The sequence below is a fragment of the Salmo trutta genome, chromosome 9, assembly GCF_901001165.1.
Source record: "Salmo trutta chromosome 9, fSalTru1.1, whole genome shotgun sequence".
NCBI classification, from domain to species: domain Eukaryota; kingdom Metazoa; phylum Chordata; class Actinopteri; order Salmoniformes; family Salmonidae; genus Salmo; species Salmo trutta.
Window position 1 is genome coordinate 25,659,709 of NC_042965.1, and position 19,181 is coordinate 25,678,889.

Consider the following 19,181-nt stretch of genomic DNA (forward strand, 5'->3'; position numbering starts at 1 on the left):
TTATTTTCATTAGGAATGAAGTGGAGTAAAAGTGGTCAAAAATATAAAGTAAAGATCACCCCCAAAAACGACTTAATTAAGTGGTACTTTAAACTATTTTTACCTTAGTACTTTACACTTCTGACTATAGAGAGAAACATTAATTACAGCTCAATATTACTGGTCTTGAAGGTCCAACTCACAAACCTGGTCCCAGATTTGTATGTGACCATGTCAACCCCATTGCTGTCATTGTCAAGCCAAACATTGTTCAGCATGATAATGAATGACAAGGAGTTGGAAATCATTATAGTACACACTGGCTCTCTGGTTACCAACTCACGGAAATCATTCTAGTACACACTGGCTCTCTGGTTACCAACTCATGGAAATCATTCTAGTACACACTGGCTCTCTGGTTACCAACTCATGGAAATCATTCTAGTACACACTGGCTCTCTGGTTACCAACTCACGGAAATCATTCTAGTACACACTGGCTCTCTGGTTACCAACTCATGGAAATCATTCTAGTACACACTGGCTCTCTGGTTACCAACTCACGGAAATCATTATAGTACACACTGGCTCTCTGGTTACCAACTCACGGAAATCATTATAGTACACACTGGCTCTCTGGTTACCAACTCAAGGAAATCATTATAGTACACACTGGCTCTCTGGTTACCAACTCATGGAAATCATTCTAGTACACACTGGCTCTCTGGTTACCAACTCATGGAAATCATTCTAGTACACACTGGCTCTCTGGTTACCAACTCATGGAAATCATTCTAGTACACACTGGCTCTCTGGTTACCAACTCAGAATAATATAGTGAGCTGTTTTGACTGCAGAGAAAGGTGAGATAATATATTGCTTTGCTTTCCTGTCTGGTATTCTCTGCTGCAGGGTTAGTGATATCGTGTCAAAGTCTGTCTTTCAGAGAAACCTTTGGACTCTAGATAACCTGCAAGACTCTATACACTTGGACTGTTAAGACTCCCTGGTTATCTCTAAAGGCATACATAGTCAAGGGGACATCGCAATACTCTAAAGCAGCCCTTTTGCTTTTACCGGCCCAATTCATCCACAACGCAGAAGGAACAGAGAGACCTTTAGACCATTGAGATCCACTTTATGTTGAGTTGCAGACCATATGAGTCTGACTCAATACGTACGTATCTAGCCATAGAACGAACCATGCTTTCAGATTGAAATGGAGGGACTGTTCTAAAGGCCAGTGTTCCCTTTCTCTCACCCTCCCTTTCCTGTAACGTGTGTAGATTAATGCCTTTGGCACAATAATGTCATGTCATGAGGGGAGACTGTTATATCTCCAAAAACAAGGAAGTGAAAATGGCAGATTATATTTTTTGCCATAGGCCAAGACAAACTGGGCTGTAATAAAAAGCTAGTTCGCAGCTACTTGAATGAAAAATTGCAACTATCTTGCTAATCAGTCTGTCTGTAAAAACAATAGACAGTCCTTGCGAACTGATCAAGTGGATTTAAATATGTATGCAATCCTGTTGAACAAAGCCACGGCTCAAGAAGTTAGTTCGCTCATTCATACCAGATAACAATTAATCCTGCACACATGTATTTCACAAAGTACATTTTCTGACCGAATCTTTGCACGGAAAACAGCTAAATATATGAATCGGTATGCTTACCGGGCACACATTGCTGTCCTTCCGACGTCTAGAGGGAAAGAGACAGCAAGCTGACAGAACGAAGCCTCCCTCCGGTTGATCACCTGATTTATCAACGGCCTTTAAACTTAATCATGGGAATTGTAGTTTATACATAGCAACTACTTATCGTCTCTGTCGCGGAAATGTATGCAGATTATCCATATAAATTGTTCAGATAATCAATTGTAAGTGTTACTTATGATGCACATGCTAGAGAGCATTGAGCTTTGATCTCACATACTGTGAGCACTGAGTGACAGTATCCAGTAAACTACAAACACTGACCAGGAAGTGCACTTCTGTGCATATCTGTTCTGTAGACAAACTGGCAAGGCGAGTTACTGATCTTCGGTCCAAAGTGCAATAATGAGACGATTCACAAGACGTTTGACCTGATTTATATGACATCGGTAAAATCAGCTACTTTTCATTAACTAGATTGTATTAGCAGATTTTGGTTGTGCAACGTAGAGTTTGTTGCTGGCTGCGTAATGTATACACCAGTTCCACAGGATAGGGATAAGGGGTTAATTTGGGATTGGGCACAAGCGTTACAAGTGTTGTCTGTTGTGGTCCTCAGTGCTCGACTTCAGCAGGAACTCACCAGAGTTGACTACTGGCACCTAAAATGTTCTACTGCTTGAGCTCCTGTTCCTCTAAAATAATATTAACTCAAAAGTATTGTGAAGCTCCTGCACCATAATGAAGTGTTCCTGTATGTGTGTGTATGTTTGTGTTTCAGAGAGGTGAAGTGGTTGAGTGTCAGATAGACCAGCTGGGGGTAATAAGCAACAATGTTGTCTAACCTATGACCCCTGAAGCAGCCAGCCCATTGGTCAGCTCTTTTTTTAATCAACCAATCATTATGATTGATAGATTCAGCTCTTTTTTGGACCGAAGTGGCATTATTCTACTGTACTGTAAATTAGGTCCCAAATCCAAGCAATTGTTTGTGTGTAAATTCTGTCAATCTAACTCATGTTGCATATATTTTGTGAAATTTTTGTAGACTTATACATTCAATCTCTGTGTGTTCTGTGATAATTCTTATACAAAACATCTGTTGTCATACTAAAATACCACTCACATGGCTAAATGCATGACGAGTCTTTACAGAAGTCAAGTGTCCTATAACAATGTGTCCGTCCCAAATGGCACCCTATTACCTACATGACCACAGACCAAAAGTCAAAAGTAGTGCACTATATAGGGAATAGGATGCCATTTGGGACGCAAACAGTGTCATGAAGAATATATTTTTACCTAGACAATTAGATTAAGCAGGACTACCATTAATAATTATGATAAATATTCATGAGGGTCATTATGACTCATATCACTGTCATATTTCTTTGACAATAGATATACTCAGTGGTCAGTGTATTTAGGTACACCCAGCTACACTGAACAAAATAAAACGTAAAATGCAACAACTTCAAAGATTTTACCCAGTTAAAGTTCATTTAAGGAAATCAGTCAATTGAAATACATTCATTAGGCCCTAATCTATGGATTTCATATGACTGGGAATACAGATAGGCAACTGTTGGTCACAGATACCTTAAAAAAAAGTTAGGGGCTTGGAACAGAAAACCAGTCAGTATTGGGTGTGACCACCATTTGCCTCATGCAGCGCAAAACAACTCCTTCGCATAAAGTTGATCAGGCTGTTGATTGTGGCCTGTGGAATGTTGTCCCACTCCTCTTTACTGGCTGTGCGAAGTTTCTGGATATTGGCAGGAACTGGAACCCGCTATCGTACAAGTCGATCCAGAACATGCTCAATGGGTGACATGTCTAGTGAGTATGCAGTCCATGGAAGAATTGGGACATTTTCTGCTTCCAGGAATTGTGTACAGGGCCTTGCATTATGTTGAAACATGAGGTGATGGCGACGGATGAATGGTACGACAATGGGCCTCAGGATCTCGTCACATTATCTCTGCATGAAAAAATTGCCATCGATAAAATGTTTGTTGTCCGCAACTTATGCCTGCCCATACCATAACCTCACCGCCACCCCTCTGTTCACAACGTTGACATACGCAAACCGCTTGCCCACACATGAAACCTCCAGGACACATACAACACCAGATGTCACATGAAGGCCAAAAAGATCAAGGACAACAACCACCCGAGCCACTGCCTGTTCACCCCGCTATCATCCAGAAGGCGAGATCAGTACAGGTGCGTCAAAGCTGGGACGAGAGACTGAAAAACAGCTTTTATCTCAAGGCCATCAGACTGTTAAATAGCCATCACTAGCACAGAGGCTGCTGCCCTATATAAACTCAGCAAAAAAATAAACATCCCTTTTTCAGGACCCTGTCTTTCAAAGATAATTAGTAAAAATCCAAATAACTTCACAGATCTTCATTGTAAAGGGCTTAAATACTGTTTCCCATGCTTGTTCAATGAACCATAAACAATTAATGAACATGCACCTGTGGAATGGTCATTAAGACACTAAAAGCTTACAGATAATTGCCTACTAAGGTCACAGTTATGAAAACTTTAGACACTGAAGAGGCCTTTCTACTGACTCTGAAAAACACTAAAAGAAAGATGCCCAGGGTGCCTGCTCATCTGCTTGAACGTGCCTTAGGCATGCTGCAAAGAGGCATGAGGACTGCAGATGTGGCCAGGGCAATAAATTGCAATGTCCGTACTGTGAGACGCCGAAGACATGGAAACAGGACAGACAGCTGATCGTCCTTGCAGTGGCAGACCACATGTAACATCTGCACAGGATCGATACATCCGAACATCACACCTGCGGGACAGGTACAGGATGGCAACAACAACTGCCCAAGTTACACCAGGAACGCACAATCCCTCCATCAGTGCTCAGACTGTCCGCAATAGGCTGAGAGAGGCTGGGCTGAGGGCTTCTAGGCCTGTTGTAGGCAGGTCCTCACCAGACATCACCAGCAACAACGTCACCGTCGCTGGACCAGACAGGGCTGGCAAAAAGTGCTCTTCACTGACGAGTTGCGGTTTTGTCTCACCAGAGGTGATGGTCGGATTCGCATTTATCGTTGAAGGAATGAGCGTTACACCGAGGCCTGTACTCTGGAGAGGGATCGATTTGGAGGTGGAGGGTCTGGGGCGGTGTGTCACAGCATCAGACTGAGCTTGTTGTCATTGCAGGAAATCTCAACGCTGTGTGTTACAGGGAAGACATCCTCCTCCCTCATGTGGTACCCTTCCTGCAGGCTCATCCTGACATGACCCTCCAACATAACAATGCCACCAGCCATACTGCTTGTTCTGTGCGTGATTTCCTGCAAGACAGGAATGCCAGTGTTCTGCCATTGGCCAGCGAAGAGCACGGATGTCAACCCCATTGAGCATGTCTGGGACCTGTTGGATCGGAGGGTGAGGGCTAGGGCCATTCCCCCCCAGAAATGTCCGGGAACTTGCAGGTGCCTTGGTGGAAGAGTGGGGTAACATCTCACAGCAAGAACTGGCAAATCTGGTGCAGTCCATGAGAAGATGCACTGCAGTACTTAATGCAGCTGGTGGCCACACCAGATACTGACTGTTACTTTTGATTTTGACCCCCCCGCCCCCCCCCCCCCCCCCCCTTCGTTCAGGGACACATTATTCCATTTCTGTTAGTCACGTCTGTGGAACTTGTTCAGTTTACGTCTCAGTTGTTAAATCTTATGTTCATACAACTATTTACATATGTTAAGTTTGCTGAAAATAAACGCAGTTGACAGTGAGAGGACGTTTCTTTTTTTTGCCAAGTTTACAGACTTAGAATCACTGGCCACTTTAATAAATGGAACACCAGTGACTTTAATAATGTTTACATATTTTGCATTACTCATCTCATATGTATATATTGTATTCTATTCTACTGTATCTGTCTATTCCGCTCTGACATTGCTCGCCCAAATATTTATATATTCTTAATTCCATTCCTTGACTTTAGATGTGTGTATTGTTGTGAAATTGTTAGATATTACTGTACTGTTAGAGCTAGAAACAAGTATTTTTTCGCTACACCCATTTATAACATCTGCTAAACATGTGTATGACAAATATAATTTGATTCGACTTGGCATGCTGTCTGTCATCTGCCCGGTACAGTCAAAACCGGGATTCATTTGTGAAGAGCACACTTCTCCAGCGTGTCAGTGGCAATTGAAGGTGAGCATTTGCCCACTGAAGTCAGTTTTGACGCCAAACTGCAGTCATGTCAAGACCCTGGTGAGGACGACAAGTACACAGATGAGCTTACCTGAGAAGGTTTCTGACAGTTTGTGAAGAAATTCTTCGGTTGCGCAAACCCACAATTTCATCAGCTGTCTGGGTGGCTGGTCTCAGACGATACTGTAGGTGAAGAAGCCAGAAGTGGAGGCCCTCGGCTGGCGTGGTAATACGTGGTCTGCGGTTGTGAGGCCTGTTGGACACACTGCCAAATTCTCTAAAACGACGTTAGAGGTGGCTTATGGTATAGAAATGCACATTTAATTTTCTAGCAACAGCACTGGTGGACATTCCTGCAGTTAGCATGCCCCCACACAACTTGAGACATCTGTGGCATTGTGTTGTGTGACTGCACATTTTAGTGGCCTTTTATTGTCCCCAGCACAAGGTGCCCCTGTGTAATGATAATGCTGTTCATTCAGCTTCTTGATATGCTGCACCTATCAGGTGGATGGATAATCTTGGAAAATGAGAAATGCTCACTAACTGGGAGGGAAACAAATTTGTGCACAAAATTTGAGATATATGCTTTTTGTGCTCATGGAGCATTTCTGGGATCTTTTATTTCAGCTCATGAAACATGGGACCAACACTTTATATGTCGTGTTATATTTTTGATCAGTGCAGTACCGGGTTGAACCCCCTTTGCCTCCAGAACAGACTGAATTATTCAGGGCATGGATTCTACTTTATATAGCAAGCCACAGTCACATGATTCACTGTCTGTAGGAGTGAACCATTTTCATGAATGGGGTGGTGTACCTAATAAATGGACAACTGAGTGTATGAGGTTAGATGTGGGTACAGATAATAGTCCAGTGTGTGCAGGAATAGCAGCTGCTTACCATGCCCGCTGTGAGGCTGTGTGATAGTGTGGCAGCTGGAAAGGTATTCCTCTGAGTCAGCTGTTGTGGGCAGCTCATCTGCTCTGTATGGAGATGGTGGCTTTGGTCTCCATGATTCAATCAGACATATGTATGACCTTGGAAATATTAAATATCTGGGTCCACTGCAGCTCAATGCTTTACAGTAGATACAAATTCTGTATTGGAAATGTTTTGTCTGGCAGTTACATTGTGCCTGGTTAGTCTCAACAACAGACAGTGACCTCTCCTGTAGCACTTACACAAACACAAGTGTTTACTGTGTCAAACACACCCCAGAGATACCCACTTAATCTAAATGCAAAGTGTGAGACCGAGGCAGAGGGCAGAGGTAAAATGGGCTGAGGTAAAATGCACAGCCAGCCTGTCACACATCTCCGATTTCAAATGCTGCCATTTGTTCAGACCACCACAAGGTGGCAGTAGTGTGTCATAAGAGGTCTTCTGACATTCAGACAACGGTATCTTATCTCTGCCATCTCTTGAAATAGTCTGCATGCTATATTGTTGCTTTGCAAAATAGCTGATTTTACTTATTTCCATCTGTTCAAATGTTTCTTGCACATATTGTCTTCTACAGTATATAAGGGTGAATTATTTGACCTCAACTCATCTTCTTGTTCTGTCCAGCCACTCTTCTCCCAGGTTAAGTATTGACTGCCATCTCTTTGTTATTCAGAGACCTCCCCCCCCTCATCCCCTGGTTGTTCATGCTCTCCTGGGCTCTGATTCAGCACATCAAGACAGATATAAAATACCCTGTCTAGAACAGCGATGATAGAAACACACTACCTAGAACAAGCATGATAGAAATACACTGCCTACAACCAACAAAGTACACTGCCTAGAACAGGCATGCTAGAAATAAATTACATATATATTTATCATCAGTCAAACGTTTGGACACACATACTCATTCAAGGGTTTTTCTTTATTTTTACTATTGTCTACATTGTAGAATAATAGTGAAGACATCAACTCTCTGAAATAACATATGGAATCATGTAGTAACCAAAAAAGTGTTACATCTAAATACACTGCTCAAAAAAACAAAGGGAACACTTAAACAACACAATGTAACTCCAAGTCAATCACACTTCTGTGAAATCAAACTGTCCACTTAGGAAGCAACACTGATTGACAATAAATTTCACATGCTGTTGTGCAAATGGAATAGACAACAGGTGGAAATTATAGGCAATTAGCAAGACACCCCCAATAAAGGAGTGGTTCTGCAGGTGGTGACCACAGACCACTTCTCAGTTCCTATGCATCCTGGCTGATGTTTTGGTCACTTTTGAATGCTGGCGGTGCTTTCACTCTAGTGGTAGCATGAGACGGAGTCTACAACCCACACAAGTGGCTCAGGTAGTGCAGCTCATCCAGGATGGCACATCAATGCGAGCTGTGGCAAGAAGGTTTGCTGTGTCTGTCAGCGTAGTGTCCAGACGCGCTACCAGGAGACAGGCCAGTACACCAGGAGACGTGGAGGAGGCCGTAGGAGGGCAACAACCCAGCAGCAGGACCGCTACCTCCGCCTTTGTGCAAGGAGGAGCAGGAGGAGCACTGCCAGAGCCCTGCAAAATGACCTCCAGCAGGCCACAAATGTGCATGTGTCTGCTCAAACGGTCAGAAACAGACTCCATGAGGGTGGTATGAGGGCCCGACTTCCACAGGTGGGGGTTGTGCTTACAGCCAAACACCGTGCAGGACGTTTGGCATTTTCCAGAGAACACCAAGATTGGCAAATTCGCCACTGGCGCCCTGTGCTCTTCACAGGTGAAAGCAAGTTCACACTGAGCACATGTGACAGAGTCTGGAGACGCCGTGGAGAACGTTCTGCTGCCTGCAACATCCTCCAGCATGACCGGTTTGGCAGTGGGTCAGTCATGGTGTGGGGTGGCATTTCTTTGGGGGGCCGCACAGCCCTCCATGTGCTCGCCAGAGTTAGCCTGACTGCCATTAGGTACCGAGATGAGATCCTCAGACCCCTTGTGAGACCATATGCTGGTGCGGTTGGCCCTGGGTTCCTCCTAATGCAAGACAATGCTTGACCTCATGTGGCTGGAGTGTGTCAGCAGTTCCTGCAAGAGGAAGGCATTGATGCTATGGACTGGCCCACTCGTTCCCCAGACCTGAATCCAATTGATCACATCTGGGACATCATGTCTCGCTCCATCCACCAACGCCACGTTGCACCACAGACTGTCCAGGAGTTGGCGGATGCTTTAGTCCAGGTCTGGGAGGAGATCCCTCAGGAGACCATCCGCCACCTCATCAGGAGCATGCCCAGGCGTTGTAGGGAGGTCATACAGGCACATGGAGGCCACACACACTACTGAGCCTCATTTTGACTTGTTTTAAGGACATTACATCAAAGTTGGATCAGCCTGTAGTGTGGTTTTCCACTTTAATTTTGAGTGTGACTCCAAATCCAGACCTCCATGGGTTGATAAATTGGATTTCCATTGATTATATTTGTGTGATTTTGTTGTCAGCACTTTCAACTATGTAAAGAAATAAGTATTTAATAAGATTATTTCATTCATTCAGATCTAGGATGTGTTTTTTTAGGGTTCCCTTTATTTTTTTAGCAGTGTATATTTTAGATTCTTCAAATAGCTACCCTTTGCCTTGATGATTGCCAAGAGTGTGCAAAGCTTTCGCTCAACCAGCTTCACCTGGAACAGTCTTGGAGTTCCCACACATGCTGAGAACTTGTTAGCTGCTTTTTCATCACTCTGTCCCTCTAAGCCCAAACCAGATGGGATGGCGTGTCGCTGCAGAATGCTGTGATAGCCATGCTGGTTAAGTGTGCCTTGAATTCTAAATAAATCACTGACAGTGTCACCAGCAAAGCACCCCCATACCACCTCCTCCATGCTTCACGGTGAGAACCACACATGCGGAGATCATCCGTTCACCTACTCTGTGTCTCACAAAGACACGGCGGTTGAAACCAAAAATCTCAAATTTGGACTCATCAGACCAAAGAACAGATTTCAACCGATCTAATGTCCATTGGTCGTGTTTCTTTGCCCAATCAAATCTCTTCTTCTTATTGGTGTCCTTTAGTAGTGGTTTATTTGCATCAATTCGACCATGAAGGCCTGATTCATGCAGTCTCCTCTGAACAGTTTATGTTGAGATGTGTCTGTTACTTGAACTCCGTGAAGCATTTATTTGGGCTGCAATCTGAGATGCAGTTAACTCTAATGAACTTATCCTCTGCAGCAGAGATAACTCTGGGTCTTCCTTTCCTGTGGCGGTCCTCATGAGAGCCAGTTTCATCATAGCGCTTGATGGTTTTTGCGACTGCACTTGAAGAAACTTTTAAAAAGTTCTTGAAATTTTCCGTACTGACTGACCTTCATGTCTTAAAGTAATGATGGACTGTCGTTTCTCTTTGCTTATTTGAGCTGTTCTTGCCATAATATGGACTTGGTCTTTTACCAAATAGGGCCATCTTCTGTATACCACGCATACCTTGTCACAACACAACTGACTGGCTCAAATGCATTAAGGAAAGAAATTCCACAAATTAACTTAAGGCACACCTGTTAAATGAAATGCATTCCAGGTGACTACCTCATGAAGCTGGTTGAGAATGCCAAGAGTGTGCAAAGCTGTCATCAAGGCAAAGGGTGGCTACTTTTAAGAATCTATAAAATATATTTAGATTTATTTAACACTTTTTTGGTTACTACATGATTCCATGTGTCATTTCATAGTTGATGTCTTCACTATTATTCTACAATGTAGAAAATAGTAAAAATAATGAAAAACCCTTGAATGAGTAGGTGTGTCCAAACTTTTGACTGGTACTGTATATGTTTTTAATTTTCATTAGACATAAAACAACATTAACATTTTGGGAAATCTGTTCCAAAGTATGTCCATGCATAACAGTGATCATATACAAATGTAAGCAAGGTTTGAAATGATTTAGTTTCATTTATTATATCTGTTTGCTAGATTAGGGTTGGAGTAAAAACCTATACGATGGTGGCTCTCCAGAAATAGGGTTGGAGAGCTCTGTCCTAGAACAGTTATAGATATACACTGCCAAGAACAGGCATGATAGAAATATACTGCCTAGACTTGATAAGACTCAAGAGTTCTAATCTAAACTCACCTCTAGTCCATAAACCATTGTTAATTATGTGAACACTTGGCAAACAATAAACTGAATGGCTGCCCACACATTAGTTTTATAGGGATTGTTCTCAATCATTATGACCCTTTTCACTTCTAATGGAGTGTGATGCTTCAGGTTTGTGCGAGCACAGCAATGATGGATTCAGAAAATAAAAACATTTATAGGTTTAATAACGTCAACGTAACAAAGAGCATCATATATGAAAAAAATCTTGCTAGACACTTTCCACTGAGCTGTTCTACATCATTATCACTAGAAACACACATCTTCTCAGGTGTGTCCAAAAATGTGAACTGTTCCAAGCCAAGTCATCACTATACATCTTTGGCCAAAGGCAACATCTAAACTGAAACAAGACCCAATGTTCCGGTCCATTATAGACTCATGCAGTCTTTTACTAAACTGAAACACGCATTGAGATTAAACAAAAAATTGCCTGATGAGAACAGTAAAATGTAAACTTAATTACAATGACTTGATCATGTAAACACATGAAAGTCAATAAGAGCAGGCTAAACATTACAGAGCTAGCAGTCAGCAGACTGTTTAGAACATCATGGAAAATCATTTCTGAACACATAACCTCTGCTGTGAGTTAGGTGAGGGACATATCTGCTTTAATTATGATTGAATTAGCTTCACTATATAGACTTTACCCTCATTCCCTGCATGGTCTTTCTCTTGTGGTGTGTGTGTGTGTGTGTGTGTGTATTAGTCATAGAGGAACTGGGATACAAAGCTGTGGAGTTTCTGTCTGTTGTCTGTCTGTTGGAAGAGTGGACTGACTCCCAGGAACACACATCCTCTCTGCTGATCCTCAACCAGCACCTGACACACAACCACTATTTAGATACACGTGCAAGGACCAGTGAGTCACTGATAAAATGTTAATCACACACAGAGTGACTGTTTCTCACCCCCAGGTCTGTCAGCGTCCTGACTGTCACACGTGCCACCTCCTCTGAGCAGCTCTCTGTGACACACAACAAACCAGTGTTTGTGAAAGGTGAGTCATGTGCGTAACCTCCAGACAAATAAGCTGGTTATTAAAGAGAGGAGATTTTCATTAGGCAAATGTTTGAAGTATGGGTATTAGCATTCTGTGTGTGTATGTCATTGTGTAATTCCAGTCTCACCATAGTGTCCCCTGTCCCTCTGGGCGGTATCACACAGGTGGGAGTGTATCTGGCCCAAACAGACAGCCTCTGCAGGGTGAGACACACACAGCTACTCAGGAGTTCCACGCACACACACACACACACACACACACACACACACACACACACACGCACACGTGCACACACCTGGTAGCGGAGTGTCTAGGAGGTCTAAACCCTCTGTAGCCCAGCACAGGGCCCTCAGGTAGCCAGCCATCAGACTGCACAGGAAGAAAAGCAGTTCTGGACACTGGCTGGGCTGGCTCAACTACAAAGAGAATGAGAGAGATAGATTTCAGTCACTGAGTTGAGTTGATTAGTAGTTCTGTGTGTGTACCTTGAAGGAGCGTGTCTCTCCTTCTTCACAGTCAGAGTGGTCGTCTGAAGCACTCCAGGTCAGAGCACCCTGCTTCCTCCAGAAATCACAGATCGGTGTGTCGCTAGGAACCTACACACACACACACACACACAGGATATAAATGACATAAGCCCAATCACTGGGTTGAAATGGTGAAAGTGTGATGTGAGAGATGTACTTCGTGTGTGATGCACTTTTAACCTCTTCCATCACAAGGATGCCACATCGCACCAGTGTGTCCACTGCATCCAGAGCAAAGCCATGAGATGACTGACACGGCTATAGAGAAAGAGAGACAGAAAAATCGGGCAAGTCAGAACTTAGAGCATTATCTGTGCATATTTCGTTGCTACTGGTGGACAGACAGGCAGTTATCAGTCAATATCCCATACAAGTCACCTACAGATCAGATATCTACAAGCTATATAGACCGCTAACAGAGACCGCTAACAGAGACCGCAGCAGATGGAGTGTAGCACACACTTGGTTTAGAGAGGAGAGACCGAGCAAGAGGTGGGGTGTGGGGGGAACAGAGCGAGGGGTGGGGGGTGAGGAAAGTGTGAGTCAGATAGAAATAAAAACTGATGCAATCAGACAAAGGAGGGAGCGAGAAGGAGAGAGGGAGGGAGCAAGAGAGAGAAAGGCCTAGTATTTATGTCTTTGATTAAAAGCCTTTGAGGACAGAGAGTTCGAGAGCACACACTCCATACACAATCTCTTGCACTCTCAGAGCTAGATGAATGGCTGTGCTGCTCCATTAAACATTCATTGAATAAGATACTATACTGGACTGGCTGGGTGTGTGTGTATAGTATTTCCAGGCACAGTAGGTATGTGTGTGTGAATGTGTACTATTCACAGGTATATACCCCTGGGGCACTGTGTGTGTGTATTCACAGGTATATACCCCTGGGGTAGTGAGTGTGTGTATTCACAGGTATATACCACTGGGGCAGTGTGTGTGTGTATTCACAGGTATATACCCCTGGGGCAGTGTGTGTGTGTGTGTATTCACAGGTATATACCACTGGGGCAGTGAGTGTGTGTATTCATAGGTATATACCCCTGGGGCAGTGTGTGTGTGTATTCACAGGTATATATCCCGGGGGGCAGTGTGTGTGTGTATTCACAGGTATATATCCCGGGGGGCATTGTGTGTGTATGTACTCACAGGTATATATCCCGGGGGCAGTAAGTGTGTGAGTTGCAGGGCTCTCTCAGTCAGTTCATCCTGACACAGTGCCACGTCAAACTCAATCTCCCCTCTGACCTCGTCACCTTTAATCTCTTTACCCCTGATCCTGCTGCTGCCCCCGCAGCCTGCCACCTCACACAGCATGGCCGACACAGCACACGCTGCACACACACATTGTCAATTGAAGGAAAAAAAAGAGTCATAAATAATGCAACTAATCAATGAAGATTGTGAATGTGGTAATGAATTTGCACACGTACCTCCAACGGCCTCATGGATGAAGGTGTGTGTGAGTATCTGGGAATGGCGGGAAAGAGAGAGAGTTGCGGAGAGAGAGGGGTGGGGAGCGATGAGGGGATCAGACCTGGAAGGGAGGGAGAGAAATGGTTGTCATTCCCTCTCCGTCACCTACCTACCTACCTACCTACCTACCTACCTACCTACCTACCTGTCTTTGGGATGGGAAGCGAGGGTGAGGTGAGGGGTGAGGAGGGTGAGGGAGTGGTAGACCACTCCAACCAGACTCCCCCCAAAGCCCACATCTCTGTTCCTGAACAAGATCTCCTCCAGCAGCCAGGCCACGTCACGACACAACACAGACAGACACACACCCTGGATGGAGGGAGGGGGTGGAGAGAGAAAATGAGGTGAGCTGAGCAGATGACCTAATGACCAATAAAATGAAAGAACAGGGCTTTGCCCCTTTGAGAGCAGAAAGTCAGCGTCAGCAACTCTAATAACGTCTATACACAGAAAAACAAGGGACTCCAGTACTTAACCCCCCAGGCTGAGTTTATGGTCATAGCTGGTGTGTGTTCCCTGTGACATCACCACAGGACTGGCGGGAGAATAGTTCACTCTCTAACACACACACACACACACACACACACACACACACACACACACACACACACACACACACTACCTTGCGGTGTTTGTGCAATAAAAGACAGGAGACCAGGCTAGTGGACATCACAGCCATGCAGGACATAGTGGCTAAAAAAGAGGAAAAACACCAGGTATAGTACATGTTATATAGACTGGAACTGGCATTATGAGATGAAGAGACAGAGGGTGTGTGAGAGAGAGAGAGGGTGTGAGAGAGAGGGAGGGGTTAAACAGTGATGTAGTATGTCAAAGATATTATGGAAACTCTACAGCCTAGTACTGTATAGCTGATCTGGTCCTTTTTGATTTACAAGGAGGGAAATCAAGAAGAGTCTAGGGGTTAGGACTAGGGGTTGATTTAGGACGGCAATAGACTCACAGTAGATGAAGGGCAGGGTGGGTGTGTGTGTGTGTGTGAGTGCGCTTATGTATGCATCTCTGTGTGTGTGTGTGTGTGTAAAACTCACAGTAGGTGAGGTGCAGGGTGAGGGCAATGCTGAGGTCTCTCTCTGATTGGCAGAGCTCAGGCAAATAACGAGGGGGCAGGATCCATGACATCATCCTCTGGCCAAATATCGCATCAGACCTGGAGGAAGGGCAAGGGCGCGCACAAACATATCAGCCTGAAGACCTTTCACCAAATCAGCTCCTTCAAAACAGGAAATGATCTCAATTTGCGATGCCAGATAGCATAAAACCTAGAGAGTAGAGACTGCAGGGCGTGTGAGCATCAGTTAGGCACTTTGAATGAGTGCGTTTGTGTGAGTCAGATCAAAAGTGTGTGCATGTGTACATCCCACCAGGTCCCAGCTTGGTTTGGCCAGCTCTCCTGTTCACTGCTGTGTGTTTACTATTTGAGCTGTGAACAATAGAGACTTTAAAACAGACATAATAAACCAAGTAAAGCCAGACAGATTGTTGAGTCAAACTCTTTCTCCATCCATCTTCAGTGCCCACTGCTGATACCCTTTCAACTCTCTCTGCTTTTCCCATCGTCCTCTCTCCTCCTCTGAGTTTCATAAGAAGTGAGGACTGACCAGCAAAGATTGAGATAAGATGTGATGCACACGCAGGCACACACCTGTTGTGTAGAATGGTAGGGAGCAGGAGATCTTGTAGAGGGCGCCCTCCATCCACACGACACCTCCCTGTGTCACACATCTCCTATGCACACACACACACACACACAGCAGAAAAGTCACACGCGCACACTCAGTAACAACTAGGGCTGTTACGGTGACTGTATTACTGCCACACCGGCGGTCACGAATCATGACGGCAGTCAAATTCCAGCTGGGTAATTAGGCTTCTCCAAGCTCTGATGCTGCTGGTGGTCATCAGTAGCCCACCAAACTTGCTAACTGCTTGGTACTCGGCACTCCACTGTCCCTCTAATCACTCTGACATCAATGCAAATGTAATCAAAAATCTAATCAAACACTTCGAGAGCCCATGAGCTCATGTTGAGCAACATTTCTATAGGCTATGCAATTGCGTAGAAAACAGAGTGATGGCCTCTATTAAAAAGAGGAAGATCCCATCAGCTTTCTACAGGCTAGGCTTACTATATTTATTTCTCAACTTTCTTAATATTTAGCACATTGCTTCTCTTTACAACAGGAGTATAGCCTACCTGACTGGTGTGAAAATGAACCACAGGAAAAGTGTCCTCAATTTGCTATTTAAGTGCATAGATGACATGTATTTTTCCTGCTGCCCAGTATCAAGACAGGTGCATGATAATGGTCTATTCTAAATCAAAACTAATTCCACACATATATTATTTAAAATATGTAAAGACAAGATTAAATCAAGAATAGTGTGATGGGTGACAATATTATCACTTGTGAATGATGCCCAGATTAAGGCAAACAGTGCATGCTTTTTTTGCGACTTTTTAAAATCATAGTCACACACACCTCATCTAGCCCATAGGTCTATATGTTTTGATAAGGTTTGTATCACAACTAAAGTGGCCAAATAACTTCTTAAAATGAAGCACATTAATCCGCTTTACAACAGGTGTAGAGCCTAACTGGCAAACATATGCAGTGCGTGAGTTTCAAGTTTGGGGGAAGATCATTTTCACATTTATAATAAAATAATTGAATGCATAAATCGCATCTGTGGTCACTTTTGAGAATGGTGTTTTCCGGCTAATGGAACATTAGTCGTTTGCGCATTGCTGCACTTATAATGTGAAGAAATAGCCTAATAGTTTATCAAAATTTTAAGCTAAACGTTCTCATCTGTTTCGTCAGGCTCATTGCTTAAAACAGTTTTTTTGATGCTAGTGGTTGTATTAATTTGGGATCTATGGCATTCCACAACTGTCCCGGGCTATTTTTAGGAATATTTATTTCTTGAAAAGAATAGGTGAACTTCTGTACTAACATAGACTAGTGCTTTTGCTGTTCGTTAGGCCTACTCATCTTGTTGGTTGACCAAAAGCAAATGTGGACAGTACTTCCAATATGCGCCTCGGAATTGGATAAGGACGCGCACAGTTTCGTCCCCGATGTGTCGGTCTTCACTTGTAGCCTGTGAGAAAGACATGTACCACGTGATTGAGAGCCATACGAGTGAGATGCTTCGGCACGCAGCCGGGAGAAGGTAATCATAATTATTATATTCAGCCCAAGGGCACAACAGGCATGGATTCTTTTCATGGGCATTACGTCCAAACAATGGGGATGCAGCCAGGAAATTTAAGGGCATTATCAAGTGCTTGTCATATTGTGACTGACAGACTGATTAATCTTACATCTAGACGTTCCGCTAGCGGAACACCTGCTCCAATATCCAATGATGGGCGTGGCGCGAAATACAAACTCCTCTAAAATCCGAAAACTTCAATTTTTCAACAATATGACTATTTTACACCATTTTAAAGACAAGACTCTCCTTTATCTAACCACACTGTCCGATTTCAAAAAGGCTTTACAGCGAAAGCAAAACATTAGATTATGTCAGCAGAGTACCCAGCCAGAAATAATCAGACACCCATTCAAGCTAGCATATAATGTCACAAAAAACAAAACCACAGCTAAATGCAGCACTAACCTTTGATGATCTTCATCAGATGACAACCCTAGGACATTATGTTATACAATGCATGCATGTTTTGTTCAATCAAGTTCATATATCAAAAACCAGCTTTTTTACATTAGCATGTGACGTTCAGAACTAGCATACCCCCCGCAAACTTCCGGTGAATTTACTAAATTACTCACGATAAACGTTCACAAAAAACATAATTATTTTAAGAATTATAGATACAGAACTCCTCTATGCACTCGATATGTCCGATTTTAAAATAGCTTTTTGGTGAAAGCACATTTTGCAATATTCTCAGTAGATAGCCCGGCATCACAGGGCTAGCTATTTAGACACCCAGCAAGTTTAGCCTTCACCAAACTCCGATTTACTATTAGAAAAGTTTGATTACCTTTGATGTTCTTCGTCAGAATGCACTCCCAGGACTTCTACTTCAATAACAAATGTTGGTTTGGTCCAAAATAATCCATTGTTATATCCAAACAGCGGCGTTTTGTTTGTGCGTTCAAGACACTATCTGAATGGTAAAGAAGGGTTACGAGCACGACGCATTTCGTGACAAATTTCTAAATATTCCATTACCGTACTTCGAAGCATGTCAACCGCTGTTTAAAATTTTCTCGTAAAAAAGCGATAATATTTCCGACCGGGAGTCGTTGTATCCGTTCAAAGACGATAGAATAAAAACATGGGGTCGTCTCGTGCACGAGCATGAGTCCCATTGTCCGCTGATAGACCACTTAGCAAATGCGCTAAAGCTTTTCAGCCAGGGCTTGGAATTACGTCATTCAGCTTTTTGCCGCCTTCTGAGAGCCCATGGGAGCCGTAGGAAGTGTCACGTAACAGCAGAGATCCCCTGTATTGGATAGAGATAATCAAGGAGGGCAAAAAATGGTCAGAGAGGGCGCTTCCTGTTTGGAATCTTCTCAGGTTTTGGCCTGCCAAATGAGTTCTGTTATACTCACAGACACCATTCAAACAGTTTTAGAAACTTTGGAGTGTTTTCTATCCAAAGCTAATAATTATATGCATATTCTAGTTTCTGGGCAGGAGTAATAATAAGATTAAATCGGGTCTGTTTTTTATCCGGCCGTGAAAATACTGCCCCCTATCCATAACAGAATGTAAAAAGCTGTTTTTGATATAAATATGAACTTGATTGAACAAAACATGCATGTATTGTATAACAATGTCATAGGAGTGTCATCTGATGAAGATCATCAAAGGTTAGTGCTGCATTTAGCTGTGGTTTTGGTTTTTGTGACATATATGCTTGCTTTGAAAATGGCTGTGTGATTATTATTGGCAGGGTACTCTCCTGACATAATCTAATGTTTTGCTTTCGCTGTAAAGCCTTTTTGAAATCGGACAATGTGGTTAGATTAACGAGAGTCTTGTCTTTAAAATGGTGTAAAATAGTCATATGTTTGATAAATTGAAGTTATAGCATTTTAGGTATTTGTATTTCACGGAACGCGATTACACTGGCTGTTGACTAGGGTGGGACGTAAGCTGTTAGTGTCTTAACGACCGTTCCACGGGTGCATGTTCATTAATTGTTTATGGTTCATTGAACAAGCATGGGAAACC

General features: G+C 43.4%; 2 protein-coding genes and 1 long non-coding RNA gene across 4 annotated transcripts in view; 1 reads left to right on the top strand and 2 right to left on the bottom strand.

The window, feature by feature from the left end:
• LOC115200316 (putative aminopeptidase W07G4.4) overlaps window positions 1–1,746 on the bottom strand; it is an 11,335-nt gene extending 9,589 nt beyond the window's left edge. Inside the window, exon 1 of the mRNA XM_029763279.1 lies at window positions 1,655–1,746. Within this exon, the coding sequence (XP_029619139.1) occupies window positions 1,655–1,665 (11 nt within the window). The 5' untranslated portion in view covers window positions 1,666–1,746. The remainder of the gene's footprint in view (window positions 1–1,654) is intronic.
• A 34-nt stretch (window positions 1,747–1,780) lies between these two features.
• LOC115200317 (uncharacterized) lies at window positions 1,781–3,115 on the top strand. Its single transcript, XR_003879506.1, has 2 exons — window positions 1,781–2,085; window positions 2,418–3,115. It is a non-coding gene; the product is annotated as an uncharacterized LOC115200317 (long non-coding RNA).
• Window positions 3,116–11,085: 7,970 nt separating this feature from the next.
• The window catches only part of gpat2 (glycerol-3-phosphate acyltransferase 2, mitochondrial), a 56,278-nt gene continuing 48,182 nt past the window's right edge, over window positions 11,086–19,181 (bottom strand). For both annotated transcript variants that reach the window (XM_029763281.1, XM_029763282.1), the window contains exons 12-23: window positions 15,616–15,698; window positions 15,002–15,120; window positions 14,572–14,642; window positions 14,095–14,258; window positions 13,907–14,010; window positions 13,623–13,807; window positions 12,653–12,730; window positions 12,431–12,541; window positions 12,241–12,361; window positions 12,073–12,141; window positions 11,854–11,909; window positions 11,086–11,764 (exon numbers count right to left, since the gene is read on the bottom strand). In XM_029763281.1, coding sequence (XP_029619141.1) covers window positions 11,648–11,764; window positions 11,854–11,909; window positions 12,073–12,141; window positions 12,241–12,361; window positions 12,431–12,541; window positions 12,653–12,730; window positions 13,623–13,807; window positions 13,907–14,010; window positions 14,095–14,258; window positions 14,572–14,642; window positions 15,002–15,120; window positions 15,616–15,698 — 1,278 coding nt within the window. In that variant the 3' untranslated portion in view covers window positions 11,086–11,647. The remainder of the gene's footprint in view (window positions 11,765–11,853; window positions 11,910–12,072; window positions 12,142–12,240; window positions 12,362–12,430; window positions 12,542–12,652; window positions 12,731–13,622; window positions 13,808–13,906; window positions 14,011–14,094; window positions 14,259–14,571; window positions 14,643–15,001; window positions 15,121–15,615; window positions 15,699–19,181) is intronic.